Source organism: Macrobrachium nipponense, chromosome 1 (genome assembly GCF_015104395.2).
Source record: "Macrobrachium nipponense isolate FS-2020 chromosome 1, ASM1510439v2, whole genome shotgun sequence".
NCBI lineage: Eukaryota > Metazoa > Arthropoda > Malacostraca > Decapoda > Palaemonidae > Macrobrachium > Macrobrachium nipponense.
This window is the reverse complement of record NC_087200.1, coordinates 76778045-76798919: the sequence shown is the minus strand read 5'-3', so window position 1 is coordinate 76798919 and position 20875 is coordinate 76778045. Positions and strand designations below refer to the sequence as shown.

The 20875-nt window shown below is 46.8% G+C and overlaps 1 protein-coding gene across 8 annotated transcripts in view; it reads right to left on the bottom strand.

The window, feature by feature from the left end:
* LOC135219389 (methyltransferase-like protein 22) overlaps positions 1–20875 on the bottom strand; it is a 603918-nt gene that overhangs the window by 179505 nt on the left and 403538 nt on the right. For all 8 annotated transcript variants that reach the window (XM_064256120.1, XM_064256125.1, XM_064256126.1 and 5 more), the window contains exon 2: positions 4753–4893. In XM_064256120.1, coding sequence (XP_064112190.1) covers positions 4753–4893 — 141 coding nt within the window. The remainder of the gene's footprint in view (positions 1–4752; positions 4894–20875) is intronic.

The following is a 20875-nucleotide window of genomic DNA, read 5'->3' as shown; positions in this document are numbered from 1 at the left end:
GTCGTCTGGGTGGGGCTGATCGACACCTGACAGGAGAGAGCCGATACCGTCCTCCGACTCATTCCAGTCCTCGTCGAGGTCGAAACCTCTCAGGAGGACCGAAGGGGTATTCAAAGGTATTCAAATACGGTGTCCGAAGACACGTAGAAAGCGCCTCTGTCGCAGTAGAGGAGGTGAAGTAGCTTGTTCGACCGGCCAGAACTGAGAGAGGCCTTCTTGTCCGGAGACGAGAGACTACCTGGTTCAACACAGTCGGCAAGCTCCGATCGCGGCATACCCACCATCGATTTGGGTTCCCTCTCGGGCCCCAAAACGACTCGAGCCAGACGTGGCCCTGCTGTGGGAGGCGGCGTATCCTTCCCCGAGGTCGTTGTGCTGACGAATCAGCGCCATAACCTCGGCAAAGTTCCTCTGGATCTCGGAAGTCACAGCAGCTTGCAGAGTAGGGCCGGTTAAGCCCTTCGAACAAGAGCATATTCCGAGAACCTTCCTCCTACGAAGGGGGAACAGCGACAGCCCTCTCGGTCTTCTCCATCCACTTGCGCATACCTCCTGGCCGGGTCCAAGAACCGTGCCTGGCACGTACGGCGTCGTGTGGGATCGTGAGGGGCGCACCCCTCACGATCACTCCTTTTCAATACCTCAAAAATACCTTCTCTCCTCCCGGTGTAACCCGAGGAGGTTGAAGGTACGGGAGAGGCAGACCTGACGCTCCCTCCTCGCTCGCTGGCAGAACCAGCAGGCTTGGAGGGCTGCAGGCGATCGTCAACCCGCGGTGGCGATCGAGCTGCAGGCTTTGGTCGAAACCGTCTCGCTGTGGAGAACGGCTGGACTGAGCACAGCGGCCCCCGATCTCGAGTGTCAGAAGAGCTGGTGCTGGTTGCCGTACCCGATCGCTCTCTGTGAGAGCGACGGTCAGGCGACCTGCAGGCTCCACTGTCAGTGAGACCGGTGCTTGTCCTCACAGCACGTCACGTCGCTGGTTCCAGCCGTGGCTGGCACCGGCGAACGGGGGGGGGGACCTCTTCCCAGCCCTCAGCCCGTGGCCCGGTCGTGGACCGTCACGTCATCCTGGGTAGCCAGCTGGTCGCCGCGGAGAGCGAGAGCTGGTCTGGTGAGAGTCGCTCGTGAGCGGCTGTCACCAGTCTTCCGCTCCGTGCCGTGAACCTGACGCTGAGCGGGCTCAGAGGTCTGGTTCCTGGCTGCACGGTCGCTGGTAGGCGACCGTACACTCGGTTCCCACCTCCAGCGAACGAGACGGCCGAGACGGACCCTGCTGAGGCAGTGGCAGAACCACTGACACCAGGCGAGGAAGTACCGGTGTTAGCCGGTACCCCTCTGGTCCCCGTAGTGTTTCTTCCTTGCGGAAGAAGAGACGGGCCCCACTCCCGAAGGAGCAGGAGGACCAGCGGAAGGAACCCTCCCGCCCACCGAGGTGAGGACGGGTCCCAAGAAGCTCCCGAGGGAGACTTCTTTAGGAGGGGGGAGGAGGCAACCTTCTTCTTCCTTCGGCTGTGAGCCTTAGAAGTCGAAGGGGAAGAGGCGGCAGCCGACAACGATGAAGAAGATGAAGACGACGACGACGACACCTTCCTCCTCTTCTTCGTCAGCTTCTCAGGACAGACGTAAGATCTGCCATCCAGGGCGGAGCCGGGGATGCTGTAGCCGAAGCCACAGGGCCCGGACGCACCTGTACAGACAGACCAAAGTCTGGGGTAGTACCACCACGAACAGGGACGACGTCAGCAGGTATGGACTCTCATGAAAAGCAAGCACAGCCAGCACAGCATCGGCAGGGACAGCCAGCGCAGCAACGGCAGGGACAGCCAGCGCGGCAACTGCATGGACAGTCAGTACAGAATCGGCAGGTACGGCAGGCAGCACCGGAAACACAGGAGGTGGAGCAGCAGCCAGCAACATCCTGGTCACCGGCGGCAGGTCCAGGGGCGACTCTAGGGCAGCGGAAGTGTGGTCGCGGCAGCGCGGCAACCACGAGCGGCGGCGGCCACGCCCCCCTCTGGTACGGCGAACGGCACTTCACAGCGGCTGTAGGCAAGACTGTTACCACGTGAGGCGAGTACACCCATAGAACCCCGCCGCCCCTGGACACTAGGCACTCCCTGCAAATCGAAGGACGCCCATACCTCACCAAGGTCCACCCTCGTGGCAATAGCACTGCGGAAATAACAGTAGTAGTGATTAGTGAGGGGGGAAGTCCCCTCGCGCGGGGGGGTGAGCCCCACACCGAATGAGCAGAAGACCCCGAATACAATTATACATCGGGCACCGAGCGCCCTCCCAGCGCTCGACGGATCGGGCGAGGAGAAGAACCAGATAACCTCCCCCCGAAGGGGAAGGGCCATCTGTGGGCTTAGCTTGCGGGGGGGGAGGGATTCTCGTTCCCCACCCCCGCACAGCACCCATGTACCCAACAATAATAATAAGAGCCCGAGAGCAATCGTGCCCTCGGCACCGAATGCAAGGGCAAGAGGATCAATTCCCTGACTGAGCGGAACTTGAACCAAATAAATATTGATGCAATCAATAATAAAAGGAATAACATGAAAAAGAATCTTGCATTACGATTCACTTCACAATGAATAAGGGCTCGGAGCCAGCGCATTTGCCCTCGGTACCGAGCGCAAGGGTAAAAGGATCCATTCCCGATTATGAACGGAAACCTTGATCCATAATGAATTGATGCAATCAAAATTATATATGAAAAATGAAAAAGAATACTGCGCTTGCGATTTCACGTTCATACAAAAGGATAAAAATAAAAAGGGGAACGGATCAATTCCCGGGAAATAGCGGAAACATTGATCCAAGTAAATAATGCAATCTCAATAAAATATGAAAATGAAAAAGAACTGCACTTGCGATTTCACTTCATTCAAATAAAAAGGGGAAAGGATCAATTTCCGGGTAAGAGCGGAAACTGATCCAAAATGAGTATTGCTACAATCAAAATAAATATATGAAAAAAATGAAAAAGAATACTGTACTTGCGATTCCACTTCCATACAGAATAAGTTTTCGTGCCGAGCGCATTCGCTCGGCAACGAGCATACAGATCCAAAAAATATAAATTAAAAGGCACTTACTTACGATTTTTCATCTACACATTTTTCAACCAAAATATAAGCTCGGAGCCGAGCGTCAATCGCCGCTCGGCACCGAGCATACACAAATACGAGGATCATTTCTGGGAAAATGAATTCCCGCACTTACGCCCTTCAGTCCCGGCACTCGGGTAATCGAGGGCGTGGAGAAACCAAGATCCTTTAATTCACAATTGAAATTCAATGGAAATAAATATGAAATGATTGTACTTACAATTCAGTTTCACTAGATATAGAAAAAGAAAACACAACCATGCGAAAGCAACGACGATGAAGCGGGCAGAGAGCGATGATACACGTCTATCACGCCAGCAGGCCGAAAGCAAAAGTGATTTGTTTACCTCCCAGTCGCGCGTGCGCGCCTGTCGGACAAGCAGTTAACTACCGAACCCCTTGTTCGAAAGCTTACGACCTATCCAGCTGCCGCTAGTACCTTCCTATTGTAAAGGACCGAAGGTTTTGTATGCCGTGTCGGAACAATAGGCTGTTTTCAGCATTTTTATGGGGGGGGGGTCTGGTACGCATCCCCTGCGAATATGGGGGGACCACCGTATTTCACAGACATGCGAGCACAAACACAACATTTTTGAATCCTCAAGAAACACTGCAAAAGTGTATGTTTAATTTTTTTATGTATTTTATAAGTTTTCAAGCTTTTATGTGTAAATTAAATAACATTAAATAATAAAAATATAACAATTTTCTCTCTCTCCCTCTTTTTTACTGAGAGAAACGAGGCATACCTTTTTAGCTGGCGTGACTCATCACTAAAATGCTATTGGTGCCTATGCACAGGGCTGGAAGCTTCGGAACTCAAAGACAGCCTACTTGCTTCCTTTTGGATGCCTTTCAGTCGTAACCTGGGCAGAACAACAGGCCCGACTGTTCATGGGCAGTTCCCCCCACAACCTCCCTACAGCCTCCTGTATGACTGCTCCCAGGTGCAAGGAAGTATGCCAGTTACCTTTCCAAGGAGAGTGAGCAGGACAAAGAACCGCCACCTCCACCGACACTTACCTAACAGCACTTTTGTTCTCCTCTTTTTCTATTTTAGCATCGATACACATTAATCTTAGATTCAAGAATGTCAAGGTCAGATTTGAAAACAATAGACTACTTGTAAAGGCGTTCTTCTCTTACCCTGTAAATGGGCGGGGCGATACCTACACCGACAACTTAACTAGCACTATCACGACTGTCAAATTTTAAGCTGCCAGTGCGAGTGAAACTGTTAGCAATATAATTACTCGGTAAGTTACAAAATTACAATCAACCACAAAAAATCTGCAGTGATTTAATTTTTAGCCAAAATGCCAAGGTCAGTTGACTGTTTGGCATTTCAAGGCATAAGACCTGGTAAGAGATTAGACTTGCTTGTATATTATATTTCAATTCCAAGGCTTTGCTCCTTTTTGATTTTTACATATTCTAGACTTTACTGAAGTTCACATTACTGTTCCCAGGCTTTATGGGTTAATGTTACAATAATGCTTAGCAAAAATCTACATAAAACATGAAATCTTCAGTCATACTTACCTGTGAGCAGTTATATCCCACATTTCTGGAATCAATATCTACAAAAAGATGACAACTTAAATCAAAATCAAAACAGATGCAACTGTAACTTCACCTGATGAACCATTAATAACTTCTCCTTTTGTGTAAGCGTTAACCTCTGATGAAACGGTGTATTCTGTATGAGAAATTTTCCTCTCTTCTGGGTGCTCATTCTCATCATCTTCAAGGTTGTCTTTAACCGTAGACATAATTCCTGTAAAAATAAATTTACTAAGTTAGTGTTTTTCCATAAGATGAGTGTTACTTTCAAAATATACTAGTTCAATGCCATACAGATCACTAAACTTTAAACAGTTGAGATTAACAAGAATACAGTCCTATGTAATATGATACTGTTAATATACTGCCAGTCCTCTACTATAAGTTGATAAATCCCATACATTGATGGGGGCTAGTTCCAGTATTTTTTATAGAGAAAAGAATAAAATTATGACCTCCTACTGATTTCATATATGCAAAATTGTACACAGTAACTATATATGAAAAATAAGTACATACTGCATTGTATATTAACTTGAGCACTTCAGCTGGTATGGCAGTGATTCGACTATTTGTATCAGAGCAACTCAAATTACCCTAAACAAAGGAATAAAATTAAGTATGCCACAAAGGATGAGAAAATCTAGTTTTACACAGAATTTTCATAAAGCATAAATCTACTACCATACTACATTTCTGGGCTCAGCTCGTGTCGGCCTATGAAAGTATCCTTAATATATTCTTTTTCTTTTTTATTTAGGCAAATTAATCTAAATTACCAGAGAAAAACAAAAATTAAGAAAAATGTCAATAAAATAAACTGACTCGCTCACTCATCTAGAAAAGAAGTGTCGGTATGAGAATAGGGCGAGTGGGAACACTACCACGAGTCATTTCACCATTTAGACTCCTTCCAATCTAAAATCCCCACCAGAGAGAGCTGATACTAAGGGGTGATGCGGCCGCGCTACTACTACTACTACCGACGCCACGGACAGCAGCGCCCCTAGCGGTATCTTATCATTAGACGGTACACGTTGTACGCTTTTTTCTTTCGTGCCGTGTTATCTTTGGATTTATCTCCTTTTTCACCATGGAACGTGCTGCCATCGCATCGGCTAAGTTAAGTGCCTCATAAGTAAGTAGTATTTTACCGTATTTTAGTCTTCCAGGGACCAGTATTTTCCTTCTAATAGGTCATATACGGTTTCCCGGTCGACATCGTGGCGGCGCCATGCCGCCTCATGTTAAGAATTCCTGGTCTCCATACTGGGACTTTCTTATACTTATGGGCTTACTATATCACGTTCATCGTTTTTTACATCGTTTTTATAGCTAGGAACAAGCCCTTTTACCTTTTCTCTTAGTTTGGTATTTAGGGCTATTCTGTGTTTCTGGCCCAGCATCCCGGCTCTTGCTCTTCATCGGCTATCGCTGGCTCCGAGTAGTCAACTGTTCCTCGGAACAGTTTGCCTCCTCCTGGGCTTCTTTTTCTTTTACTAAAAAGTGTCTTTTCCACCTTTTACGATGTAATTTTAGTTTTATTTAGGGTGTTAGGCTAGCCTAGGTGCATGTCCCATGCGTTGGTACAGTCTGGTTCACATGGCCCTTCCACGGTTGTGTTGCTATTGCGGCTTAGGCCACTTGCGGTCACGTGTTCCATAGCACCTTACCCTTCCCCTTCCCTCCCTACCAGGTATAGGGAGGGGTCTGGGGGACTCCTTGGTTACCATGACAACCTCAGTAGCCTTCCTCCCTCTTTCTCTGAGGAGGCCAGGAGTTCCTTCCCAGCTGGGGTATAGGGCGACCACTTGTCTCGGGTACCGGGTCACCACCGAGCGGGTAGTTGTTGGGACGGGGAGGAGTAGGCCACCCCCCCCTCTCTCTTCCGCCGCGTTACGCCGAAAACCCCCCCCCCACCCCCCCCCCATTGCTCAGTCCCACCTTTCCCCTACTGTAACGAACTGAGCCTCCGCTGCAGCCGGGGCCCCTTCGGTTATAGTTCGTCTGGCTCCGCCAGCGGGCGGGATGGTCACTACTAGTGGTCTATTGCTTGCCTACTATATCCTGCCTTTTTCCCGCTACCGGAGGAGAGCTTGCTTCTTACCCGGGCACTCTTCTAGTAGACGGGGAAAAGATTTATATATATTTTCGTTATAAATATAAGGATGTACCCTAATTTTAACGGTGAATTTTAGTATTATCTAACTGTGTGTATACCATCTCCGTCGTTCTCCGTCGTGTTTCATGGCTCACCACCACACCTGGTTGGATATTTTCTCTTGTCTCCGGCGTAGCCTTAGACAACTCCAACCGCCTAGTTACCACACGTATTATGGGGGCGGGGCTCTGGTTTAATCTAACTTTCACGCTCCGGCATGCAGCGGAGCAATTGTTAGGCTGTAAGTGTGTCTCCTGATACTTATGTATCTTTCCCGTACGGCTACCACTGTCATGTCCTGGGGTTGTAACGCGACACTGTACGCCCCCTTGCGCCCACGATGAGTTGCAGGACTCACTTCCCCGTGTGCACAACCCACACGCCTGAATCGTTCTGGCAACCCAGAAGCCTGCACCTTTTCTATATGACCTTTTCAGTAGCTGTGGGGGGTAAGTCGATTTTTTAGACTTCTTTCTTTATCGTAATTACTATAACACTTAGTCATAAGCTTGTTAAACCCCGTCCCCGCCACTAGAAGCTTCATTTCACCTTCTCTTTCAGGCTGCCGCCATGAAGGAAGTCGCCCTAGCAACCCTGAAGGCTTGGTGGGTGGCGGCCTTCGGGAAGAACGCCGCCAAGGGCCAGCCGTACATCTTAGATAAGAAGCTGGCCGTTCAGATCTTCCCCAGCGGCAAATCAACAGGCTACGTTGTATCCTAATCTCAGCAGCCCCTCTCATCGCTTCCATACAGCAAGAGGTGCAGCAGTTGTTCGGGTCCGTGGCCACGCACGAGCCGTCCCAGACGTCGCAACTTTGGACCTGAACATCGAACCTATGGCGGTAGGGGCGGAGGATTTGTTTGGTTGAGGTAGGTGTGTCGGGCGCCCAAGGTCTTTCCTTGGGCGCTCCTGGATCTTCTCCTGTCCCTTCTACTGCTTCTTTTCAAGGCTTTACGGGATCTGAGATCCCTGCCCGCTCTCCCGCTCTCTCTGTACCCCCAAAGGTGAAGGGACAGAGAGAACAGAAGACCCTCCATAAGACGACTTCTAAGAAGTCGTCGTCGTCTTCTTCAGTAAAAAAGTCTTCGACTTCCTATGCTGACGCGGTGAAAGGCTAAGCCGAGCTCTTCGTACTCCAAGAGCTCTAGAAGCAAGGCTTCTAAGGAGAAGGCTCGCGCTCCAGCTGAGCCAATGCCTTCTCCGGCCTCCACCGCATCCACTCCGGCAACGCCGGTTGGAGTAGCGGGACCGAGCGCCTTTGATCCCACACTGCCTTCTCAGCAGTGGTGATGCAACAGGTAGGAGAGATGGTAGGCTCGCAGGTCTCCGCCCTCGGAACCAAGTTTGAACAGATGTTTGCGCAGCTGTCAAACACCTTAGTCAGTCGGGCCAATCCATCCAAGATCTCTCTAACAGAGTTAGAGAGGAATAGGACCGAGTAGCTGGGGTCTTTCTCAGGCTCCTCATCCAATCCCCTTCCCCAAGTAGCAGGTGCTGGCATTCTCCAGCCCTACCTCCTTATGAGTCGCTACCAGCCTTCTCCATGGATAACCCATGGAGAGTGGCCGCTTACGCTCCATTCAAGGACGGTATGATCTCTGTCCCGGAGTGTGGAACTCGAAGGATTGAGGACTTCGAGTTTTTATCCTCCGGGATTGACTCAGCCTTTCATTGGATATGCTAGGCTGACCGTGGCGGCCTACTAGGGAGAGACAAGATTTCCCGAGAAAACGTTGCTATATAGTAGAGAGGCACGCACAGCGGGAATGGGTTCACTGCCTGGAGACTGGGAGTGTACCAACACTAAGCTCCAGGCTTTCAAGAGTCCTTTCACTATTTTTGCGACGGAGGAGGCGGAGCTTCCTTCCGTTCGCTACAAAAATAGTGGAAGCGACTATTCGCAGTCCCTCAAGGATGAGACCAATGCCACAGCTGCGGGAAGCGGATTCTACTTCTCCGCTCTTTCCAGCCTTTGGAGAATTGTGGGAGAACTTGCCTGCCACATTCACGCTTGGTAAGCTTAAACCAGACTGCGCAATGGACCAGTTTGGCGAAAAGCTTCCAAGGCTGCCTGATACTTTGATTCAGGCAGAGTTCGATGCTCGAACTAGGTTTGGGAGGTCCCTCAACTCCTTAATTATCACCGAACATGCGGCCTGGCACTATTGTATGGCACAGAACCGCTATTCAAGATTCTGGCCAAGTCTCAGCTCCCAAACAGTTCAGACGGATGCTTTCGACTTCTTCCAAGCTAGGAGGGAACTGCCGAAAGCACGTTCTGCAGGAGTGCTACTATTGGCACGAACCTAATAGACTCCTTGGCTTGACCAGCATGTGGGGGGCTACCTCTTCCCAGAAGGTCCGCTCGTTGAATGATGGTGCACCATGAGGCTTGCTAGTGGCTCAACCAGAGCCTTAGAGCTAGGTGGGGTGGGTCATTCTCCTCTAAGAGGAAACAAGAATCCGCCCCTGCTGCTGGTAAGAAACTCAAGAAGTCTGGCAAAAGGTTCCAGCCTTACCAGAAACATCAGCAGCAACAGCAGTTCGTTCAGGCCGCCCAGTTACCCAACAGGGACAACCATCAACCTCAAAACAGGCCCACCCAACCCATCCTCCTGTTGTCCCCCTCAGTCGCAACCCTCAACCTCCTACGCAGTTGTCTCGCCTGGCCTTCAACCCTATGTATGAAGGTCAGGCTTACCCTCCCTTTAATAGGCTTTCGAGAGGTAGCAGAGCGAGAGGCCACTTTCGCCAGCGTGGCACAGGAAGAGCGGCAAGGGGAAGGCAGTTCAGAGGAGGGCGCGGAGGTCAACCCGCCCAACAACAGTGAGGCTCCCCAGGTAGGAGGAGGACTGTTCCTCTTCCGTCACAGGTGGGGGTTCAGCAAATGGGCACAGAGCATCGTGTCCAAGGGATTGGGGCTGGAGTTGGATCAAAGATCCCCTCCAATCAAATCATTTTATCAAGAACCATCAAAGGAATTGACAGATTACGCTGAGGGAACTCCTTCAGAAAGGAGCTATTGCGAGAGTCAAGCATCTAAAATTTCAAGGTCGCTTATTCAGCGTGCCAAAGAAAGGCTCAACAAAAAGAAGGGTAATCTTAGACTTGTCAAGGCTAAACTCTTTCATTCGTTGCGACAAGTTCAAAATGCTTACCATCTCGCAAGTAAGGACCTTACTTCCCCGTGGAGCCGTCACATGCTCCATCAATCTTACAGACGCATACTATCATATCCCTATAGCCAGGCACTTCCGTCCATTCCTAGGCTTCAAACTAGGAAATCAGACGTTCTCATTCAAAGTGATGCCCTTCGCGTCTGAATGTAGCCCCCAGGGTATTCACGAAAATAGCAAGAAGTGGTGGTTTTTCAACAATTGAGAACTCAAGGGATAATGGTAGCAGCATACCTCGACGATTGGTTGATCTGGGCACCAACAGTCGAGGAATGTCTCAAAGCCACGAAAAAGGTAGTTCAATTTCTGGAACATCTGGGGTTCCAGATAAACAAGACGAAATCCAGACTTACTCCAGAGTCTTTGTTTTCAGTGGCTAGGAATCCAATGGGATTTGTCTTCCCACAATCTGTCAATTCCGGTGGTCAAACGAAAGAAAATAGCCAAGTCTGTGAAACAACTTTCTCAAATGCAAACAAACATCAAGGAGAAACCAGGAAAGAATCCTAGGTTCTCTTCAGTTTGCCTCAGTGACAGACATCCTCCTGAAAGCAAGGCTGAAATGAAAGTTTGGCGATCGATGAGCAAATGCCAAATCTCGAGACAAGTTGTCAGTAATTCCATAGATCCTTCGCAATCAGCTCCGTCCATGGACAAAAGTGAAGAACCTGGCCAAACTAGTACCCCTTCAATATCCCCTTCCAGTGTTAACCATTCACACGGATGCCTCCCCCTGTCCGGTGGGGGGGTGGGGGGATATCTCAATTCAAACAAGTTCAGGGGACTTGGTCAGTTCAGTTTCCGCCAGCTCCACATAAACGTCTTGGAAGCAATGGCAGTATTTCTACCCTCCCTTGAAGAGACTTCTTCCCCCAACCGAAAAAGTCTCATCTAAGACTAGTTTTTTGGACAGTGCAGTGGTAGTTCATTGCATCAACAGAGGAGGGTCCAAATCCAAACATGGTGAACCATGTCATGATAGCCATCTTTGCTCTAGCAGCAAACACAAATGGCATCTGTCCGCCACTCACCTGGCGGGGGTAAGAAATGTGATAGCAGACTTTGCTTTGTCCCCGGTCGGTCCCTCTGGAATCAGAATGGTCCCTGGACGACAGGTCATTCCAGTGGATATCCGGAGAGTCCCAGGTCTCCAAGTGGATCTCTTCGCTTCACAAACAAACCACAAGCTCCCTTGCTATGTGGCCCCCAACCTGGACCCTCTGGCTTATGCCACGGACGCCCTGTCGTTAGATTGGAATCAGTGGAGGAAAATTTATGTCTTTCCTCCAGTGAATCTTCTTCTGAAAGTCTTGAGCAAGCTGAGGACTTTTCAAGGGACTAGTAGCTCTGATTGCTCCAGACTGGCCCAAGAGCAACTGGTATCCTCTGCTTCTGGAATTGGGTCTCCGACCTCAACGGATTGTCCCAATCCCAAGCTGTCACAATCAGTACAAATGATGGGACTGTGTTCGCTTCCTCAGGAATTCTTCAGACCCTAACTTTATGGACTTCATGAAGTTTGCGGCTAACAAAGATGCTAACATTGATCCACAAAACATCCTCTTCCTAGAATCAGATAAGAGAGAGTCAACTATTAGACAATATGACTCAGCTGTTAAAAAAATTAGCATCCATTCCTGAAAGAAATCAAACACTACAACCATGACAGTTAACTTAGCTATATCCTTTTTTTCAGATCCTTGTTTTGAAAAAGGTTAGCAGCTAGCACTATTACTACTCATAAATCGGCTTTGAGGAAGATCTTCCAGTTTGGGTTTCCCAGATAGACCTAACAGAATCTTACTTTACGTCTATTCCTAAAGCCTGTGCTAGACTTAGACCTTCTCAAAGGCCTACTGCAGTCTCATGGTTCTTAAATGATGTCCTCAAACTAGCTTCAGATACTGACAACTCGTCTTGTACATTCATAATGCTTCTTAGAAAGACGTTATTCTTATTAAGCCTAGCTTCAGGAGCTAGAATTTCAGAACTGTCGGCTCTATCCCAGAGATGCGGGTCATGTGGAATTCCTCCCCTCAGGAGAAGTTCTGCTTGCTCCGGATCGTAGTTTTTTGGCTAAAAATGAGGATCCTCTTGCAAGGTGGGCTCCTTGGAAAGTCATCCCACTTCCGCAAGATCCTTCTCTCTGCCCAGTATCAGCTTTAAGAGCCTTTCTATCTCGCACATCCTCAAGATCCTCAGGTTCTCTCTTTATGAGAGAAAAAAGGTGGTACTTTATCGGTAAAAGGAATTAGACAACAGATCCTTTACTTCATTAAACAAGCCAATCCTGATTCATTTCCTAAAGCACAATGACAATCAGAGGAGTAGCCGCACCTCAATTAACTACTTTCAACATATGAACTTTGAGGATCTTAAAAATATTGTATCGGATGGAAATAACTCCGACAGTCTTTAAACGTCACTACCTAAAGTCCTTGGAATCTTTAAAATTTTCTGCAGTAGCAGCGGGAAACATTGTTTCTCCTGATACTGTATAGTAGTCATAGTATAGATCCAGGTCTCCTTTCTACCTACCCTCGTCCAACATGCCTCACCCCATCGCCATGCTACTCGGATACTCTAGCCTTAGACCGCTGAGATCATATTGGTGGACTGTCCCTTATTTTTTTGCTAGGGACATCCACACTATGTACTTATAATGTACTTCAGTGTCCCTACCCTTATTTTTTATGCTAGGGTAGGACACAATGTGTTTGTATATTATGTATATCTTACTTAAGTGAATCTATTGTGTTTAATTTACATTGCTTTACTGGATATTACTATGTTTAATAGTATGTTAAGTACTTTATATTGTTTGCTTTCTTTATCATGTCATTGTTTAGGATAACGTTAGCTTAAGTACTTAGTTTGTATTGTGTAATGTCCCTGATTCACTTATATTATATACCTCTTTTTTACAACTGATTTCATTTGTCCTTATTCCCATCTTGTCTGTTTCTCTGGTACTCTTTCATAGGCCGACACGAGCTGAGCCCAGAAAAGGATTTTGACGTAGGAAAAAATCTATTTCTGGGTGATTGGCTCTGTGTCGCCCTATGAAACCCACCTGTCTTTGTTTACCACCCTGCAGGACAAGATGTTCATAGATTAAGGATGACCGCTAGGGGCGCTTGCTGTCCGTGGCGTCGGTAGTAGTAGTGTAGTAGCGGCCGCATCACCCCTTAGTATCAGCTCTCTCTGGTGGGGATTTTAGATTGGAAGGTCAAATAAATGGTGAATGACTCGTGGTAGTGTTCCCACTCGCCCCTATTCTCATACCGACACTTCTTTTATAGAGAGTGAGCGAGTCAGTTTTACTGACATTTTTCTTAATTTTGTTTTTTCTCTGGTAATTTTAGATTAATTTTGCCTAGAAAGAATGATATTAAGGATACTTTCATAGGGCGACACGAGCCAATCACCCAGAAATAGATTTTTCCTACGTCAAAATCCCTTATCTGCTTTCATGGGTATTTTCTCATTGGTATTTGTCATGTGGCAAAGAAAATTTTTTTTTCATAGCTTTTCTTGTGCTTTGAGCATATTTTCTTATTACTGTTGACACAACTTGCTCATTAATGTTTTTGCTTACAACAGAACACTGCTTTCCCACTTTGGTTCACTATAACTGTTAACAGGCATGGGTAGGAGTTAATAAGGTAAATGTGTTTTCTTCAGAGATGAAATTTAAAAAATCATGTACAATAGGCTGAAGAAAAAATACATGCTCCATGTTTTTAGTGAGAGATATTATTAGACTTCAATTTCTCCTGTATAAGATAACTGAGTATGGTATCACTCTAGTTTTACTCCAAAGTATAGGCTGAGACTAATGTGTAAATATGGACTAACCTCGGCTTACTTCCAAAAGACCACTAGGCTACTTCACCGTGACAATTTTAAAAGTAGTAGTTGTATTTTTCCTGACATACAAACCTAAGGGCTTTACATAGGAATTACCTTCAGCGCAAGCTGGAGCAGGCTACTCCAAACAACAAGGTTGTTAGGTAGTTAGCACTACCAGTGGGAGAGGTGAGGTGTGCCCTCACCACCTCCCTTTGCCAAGTTGCGTAATCACTTGCCTTATAGCCCAGGTGACCAAATGAGGGGTGGTTAGAAGTGGGCAGTTTATTTAAAAACCACTGGTTTGTATGTTAAGAAAAATACAAATTACTTTCAAAATTTGTCATTTGTTCATACAAGAATACAAACCATGAGTTTTTACATAGGAAGGCTTACTATGTAATTGGTGGGAGGATGAGTAGACTTCCTAACCGACTGGAGGTTTGCCTCACCTAGGACTTTTTCCTTACCATTCAATGTCAAGTGAAAGAATCAGTGCCATGCCTCTGATCAGAGGAATGAAAGCGAGCTCAACTGTCAAAGTTCTGGGCTTTTCAAAGTACAATGGGTTTGAAAGCAGCATTATACTCCAAAAAGGCTTTGAAGAACATTGTATCTGAGAAAATATAGCTACGATATGTAACAAGTTATGTAGTTTTATTGTCTGTCCCTCCCTCCCCTTGCTAGAGAGAGGGTAGGATTTGCTTCTATTAGATCATAACTATGAAAGAATAGAAGGGCTGATCACTCACCTGCATCTCTGTTCATCCAGTGTATGATGGTCAGGGAACCTATCTTCTGCTTACCAAGAGAGGAAGGTACAAGGAGAAGGAGGGAGGCCAGTCACACTCAAACACTTTCACTTCTACTACCGTACATCTTAGAACAAATGCTACCTGTCTTGTTAGGGGAACTGGATGAGCTACACAACTTGTTTATCAGCCACCAAAGGCTCTAAGGTAGAAATGTCCAAGGACCTATGAACAACATCCCTCAGGTAAAAGGAGGTGAATGTCACCTGATGCGACGACATTCCTGCTCTCAGCACCCGATTCTTCTTGAACTAGAGGGAGGGCACAATGCCCCTAACTTCATGAGCTCTGGGCCGGAAGTTGGAATAATCAAGTCCTCTTCGTTTGATGTTGAGTATGTCCGTTTGATGGTTTCACGAAGCCAGAGCATACTATTGTGTTCTTGGACACATTTCTTGGTCTTGCCAGTGCTAACAAAATGTTGTCGACACTCAGACCTGAGTTGCCAAGTCCTTTTAAGATATCACTGTAGCATTCTTACTGGACACAGTAGCTTCTCTTCTCGATCTTTACCTACAAAATCCTCTATGGAGGGGATCAAAAAGGACTCAAACCAGGCATCACAGACTGATGGATTCTCAGCCTTCATCATGAATTCTGAGATAAATTAAAGCAAAACAGATCCCCATCCCCTAGTGTTTTAACATCATAAGGAAGACCATGAGGTTCACCTATTTTCTTCACCAATGCCAGGGCAAGCAGAAATACAGTCTTGAGGGTCAGATCCCTGTATGACGACTCTCATAGGGGCTCATAAGGTGCATGAGTCAGGCTTCAAAGGACAAGAGGCACATCCCTGGGAGGGCAAGGCTTTTCAAAGTTTCTCATCAGCATGGAGATCTCCCAAGAGGAAGAGAGATCTACGAATGTCCTTTAGGTGTGGGACTAAGCCAATGGCAGCTCTGTAGCCCTTAACTGCTGAGACAAAGAGATGCTTCTCTTGGTGAGGGAAGACTAGAAAGTCTGCTACCTACTGAACAGTACCTCCGACCGGAGGGAAACCTCCTTCACAATACCAACCACAGAAGATGGCCCATTTCCCATAATAGACATCTGCAGAGGATTTCTGAAGATATCCGGACACCTCCAATGCTGTTTGGCAAGAAAAGCCACTTGTTCGTAGGAGACACTGGATAGTCTCCAGCCTGGAAGGGATAGGGACTATGGATTAGTGGAACCTCTCTACGTGTGATTGGCAGAGATGGTTGCGCTATGGGGGTTATTTCTCTCTTTGCCCCGGATAGCAAAGCCAGCTGGTCCGGGTACCACTCAGCATGTGGCCATTTGGGTGCCACCAGGGTCATTGAGATTTGCAGTGATCATTACTCTTTGATCACTTGACAAATAAGACAGAATAGATTATGACTGAGCAAAACACTGGCAACTTCCTGTTGTGCTGTGTTGCAAATAGATCTACTATTACTGGTCATCCCCAAAGATTGAACAATCTTTCCGTGACGTCTGGGTGTAGAGACCATTCTGTCCCTATCACTTGACCCTGGCAGCTGAGTTTGTCCGCTACTACATTCTTTTTGCCAGGGATGTATCTGGCTGACAAATCCACCGAGCGTGCTATTGGCCATTCATGCACTTGCACTGTCAACTGATGAAGCTGGCACACTAGTCCCCCTTGCTTGTTGACATATGCCACTACTGTGGTATTGTTGCTCATTAGTACCATGAAGTGCCTATTACTCTATCCTGGATCTCTTGGAAAGCCAGGAACTGGCTGCCTTGAGCTCCAGGATGTTGATGTGCAAGTGTTTGTCGTTCTGACTCCACATACCTGACATACATTAGTAACTCCTCCAGGTGTGTGCCCCACCCCTTCCTCAATGTGTCCAAAAAAAAAGAAGCATCTCTGGAGGGGGAGCGTAAAGTTGGACTCCTATTACGAGATTCCTGTCACCTAGCCACCAGGCTAGGTCCTGTCTTACTTCTCTCAAGAGAGGAATGGGAAGGGATATCAGATCCCTTGTTTGAGACCAGAACTCCTTCATTCTCCACAGGAGAGAGAGGATGTGAAGTCACCCATGGGGGACAAACTTCTCTAAAGGCAACAGGTGACCGAGAATGACTTGCCACATTAGAGCTGGTTGTTCCTGCCGTGACAGGAATAACTGCTCTGTCTCCTTGAACTTGCTGATCCAGGAGTCTGAGAGAAAGACTCTCACTGCTGCTGTATCTATCACCATGCCCAAGTACTTTATCCTCTGCTTGGGTATGAGGTCTGACTTTTCAAGATTTATCACAATGCTGATAGATACAGCAGCAGTGAGTCTTTCTCTCATACTCCCGGATCAGCAAGTTCAAGGAGACAGAGCAGTTATTCCTGTCCCGGCAGGAACAACCAGCTTGAATGTGGCAGGTCATTCACGGTCACTTGTTGCCTTTGGAGAAGTTGGTCCCCCATGGGTAACTTCACATCTGCTCTCTCCTGTGGAGAATGAAGGAGTTCTGGTCTCAAGCAAGGGATCTGCCATCCCTTCCCATTCCTCCCTCGATAAAAGTAAGGCAGGCTGCGACAAAATTCGAGAAGACGATTTCTGTCCTGTAGCAACTTCAAATGAGAGTTTGCCGGGGCTGACCACTCATCAAGATACCTCAAAAGATGTATCCTGTGCGAATGGGCCCAAGTTGAAACAAGGCTGAACACTTATGAACAACTGCAGAGAGGTTGATACGGAGCAAAGAGCATTGAATTGATACATCGTCCCATTCAAGAATGTCCTCCTTCCTTCTTTCCCCTACCTCCTCTCCCTGGGTTGGCAAAGGAACGAGAGGGCTGCTGTTTTGCACCCTTCCTGATGAAGGCCAAAGAGAGCTAGGTATTCTTGCGGGGGGCCCAAGGATTTTGTGCTTCTTGGGCCCACAGATGGGCTGCAATGGTGTGTGAAGCCTTTGCCACTACACTGTAGACAAAGTGGTTGTTGTCATCTGCCCTTTATCGATACACCACGGCACCTACTTATTCTCTGTCAAAGGGAGAAGTGGAACCCAGCAAAGGTCTTTTCTCAAAATTAACCCAAGAGGATGGCGGCAATATTATGCATTAGCAACATCAGTAATGGAACCAATATTTTCTTGCTCATTTTTTAACTTATCACCTAATGTTATACATGGTTGTATTCTCCTTTTTTTGCAGATTAATAAGAAAAAAATGAAATATAAGTTATATTGAAAATGTAAAAAGAATATAATTTGGAAAGAAAATGTTTTTTTCAAAAACTCCATTTTAGTTTTGGAATGTTTTATGCCATATATTCTGAGTTAATTTCACATTTTTCTCGTGACAATATTACTCCTTAGCTATTCAAGAAACACCTATAAAATTAGCAGTTATTAATTGGTTGAATCAAAGTATATATATGTGTGTGTATGTTAACTGACATTGCACACCAACTTTTAAACCAATATTACTATCGTCACTGTCACTATAATTACCTGTCTCTATATCCCTATTTGATGTAAAAGAATAAGCATCATCATCAAAAGCCATTATCACCAAATTTTCCAATATAAACAGATTTATTTAAATTTTCGAACATTGTAACTTCAGGATATGAAAGCCTCCCTGGTCCCGGCCCCCGGGGCTGACGGAAGGTTTACAATTATGCTATTTTGATACCTATGATTAAGAGAAATCTGGCATCTTTTATGTTGAAGAGTGTGAAGAGTGAGCCGAGTTGCTGGTGAGACTGTTGATGTCACTGAAACAGAGCGTCGATCATATCGACTTCGTCCTTGAGCAGCATGTAAAGCATGGAGTTTTCATATTATTGGTCACCTGACCAGCTCGAACAACACTCCATAAAAATTACCAACGCTTGGGTAAAATTTTAACTGCCAGCAGTACCAATGCTGCAGGTAAACATTGTTACCGAGTCACCTGTCTGTGGTTGGCGGCGCTGCTGGCTGACAGTGACTACTCCCGTCAATCACTAAACCATTAATCATTTGACGAGGGGAGGAGGGTGGGTGTCATTCATGTGTTCAGGTTGGTATTACATTTTTAGTTTTAATATGAAAACTCCATATTGTAATACACCACCTGAACACCTGGATTAGCCCGATTTACAACATTTAACTGAAGGTGGGCTCGTTCATTGTTTCAGCCCGACCACTTGATGTACATTGGTATAAACTCATTAAACTACTATTACATTGGATTAATACTGTCAACTCACCTTCAATCAATGCTCAGGTGAGAAACGGAAGGAACGAGTACCTCAACGTTAGTCTGATCAGTAAGTCTCGTCTTGGTCACGTCTAACCGCCCATGAAGAGACCTGGCACTCTTTGTTGACCTGCCGAAAATCAAAGAATCGGTAAGAGAGGAAGGCCGTGAGCAACTGTCAAACTGTAATGATGATCAATGTACAGGTTTAAGCGAACTCCTGTCAGACAAAAGTGAATGGGAGTTGTCCCTGGGAGAGAACGCGCACACTCGCAAAAGTGTGCAGGAGCTATCCCGAGGATAGTAGATTTACTCACACAAACATGAGCACGAGCTTTCCTTGGAGAAAGGTCACACCCTGCTGGGTGAGAGCATGGTCTGTCCCACCGACATGCAGGACTTGTCCTCGAGGCCGAAGCTTCAATTAGTGCATCTGGAGTGAGTACCCTCGGGACCCGATCCTCCGAACATCCATGGCACAGCTCATGGCACAGCTCATGGGGCAGGGATTCAAGGGAGGGGGCGATGTTTGCATGTGGTACACCCACTCTCTCTCTGTAAGCCACCCCTTGGTCCAAGGGTAAGAACCTACAAGGGCATGGGTCAAAGAGACCCGTGTGTGTGGATCGACTGGGGTACAGGAGTGTTCCCTGGACAATTTCTATCATGATGGGAATGATCCTCCAGGTCAGAACCTTGGAGCTCTGTACAGAACGATTTATACTAGGCATTAGGGATGTCTGGTGTCTGGTATCGGTGCCCTGGGGTCCCAGAGAGCGAAGCTTCCGTGCCTCAGATGTCTGAGGACACCGAAGATGTGGGTCAATGTGGGTCCTCTGTCCTGAGACAGGGGATAGGCACATTCTGCGCCTCAGATGTCCAGAGATGCCAGAGACATGGGTCCCCTGTCCTGGGACAGAGGAAGTTGTATTCTGTGTCTTGGATGTCCAGTAAACCCGTCCTGGGGCAGGGGAGTGTTGTAGAGATATCTTCGTGCCTCTTCTGTAAAAGATGTGAGAGGGCCCATGGGCCATTTCACAGTCTAAATCTGCTGCCCTTTTCCCCTTTGGGTCTGTCTGCCTTATGGGACCCTCAGAAGGAGAAGGGGTCTTCTTGCAATCTAGCACCACTGCCTTCCCCCTCTTAAGGTCTGTCCGCCTAATGGGACCCTCAGAAGAAGGGGAGAAGGCTAAAGCAGATGGAGATGAAGGTACTGGTGATGTCAAAGGGGAACACGATCTCTTCTTTGACTTCATCTCACTCTTGTGCCACTTCATTAGTTCAGCCAGAGGAAGATCCTTAGCATCAAGAGACATCACAAGGCACTTCAATGTTGATGGGACCGGATAGATAACTGAAGGCACCATGACAGTTGTCATGGTGGCCTTAGATCCTGTAGCTGAAAATGATATTTTAATGATAAAATAAGGTTTCACATATACTTACCAAACAATTACATTAGCTGTACGCTTTCTTTCCTGGCAGTCGAAAATTCAAATTCCTGGCGGCTACTGTGTAGGTGATACAGATCCCGCCCACTTTCGGGAATACCTGGTACTGCTGAGCTTAAGACTTCAATTCGTTGAGCCACAACATCCATTTGTGGGGAGGAGGGAGGGCTCTGATTATGTAATTGTTTGGTAAGTAAATGTGAAACCTTATTTTTATCATTAAAATATCATTTTCACATAAGTGACTTACCAAACAATTACATTAGCTGACTCCACATTACCCGGAAGGTGGGTACATATATGGACAGCTTATGAACAAAAACAACAGTCATGTGCTCACATTATATATAATGTCTGCAGTACCTTACCTTGTGAGAGAGCAGCTACAGGTAGATACTGCCTCTGGCCAGCGCTCTCATCACATGTAAGAGAAGTGGCAGTACAGGCCAGGGTCGTCCCTACTAATGGTGGGATTTTTGCAATCATGGAAGTGCACCAATGATTGACAAAAACAACAATAATTTGCCCTTGCCCTGGGCAAAAAGACCATATAAAAACCACACAAAACCA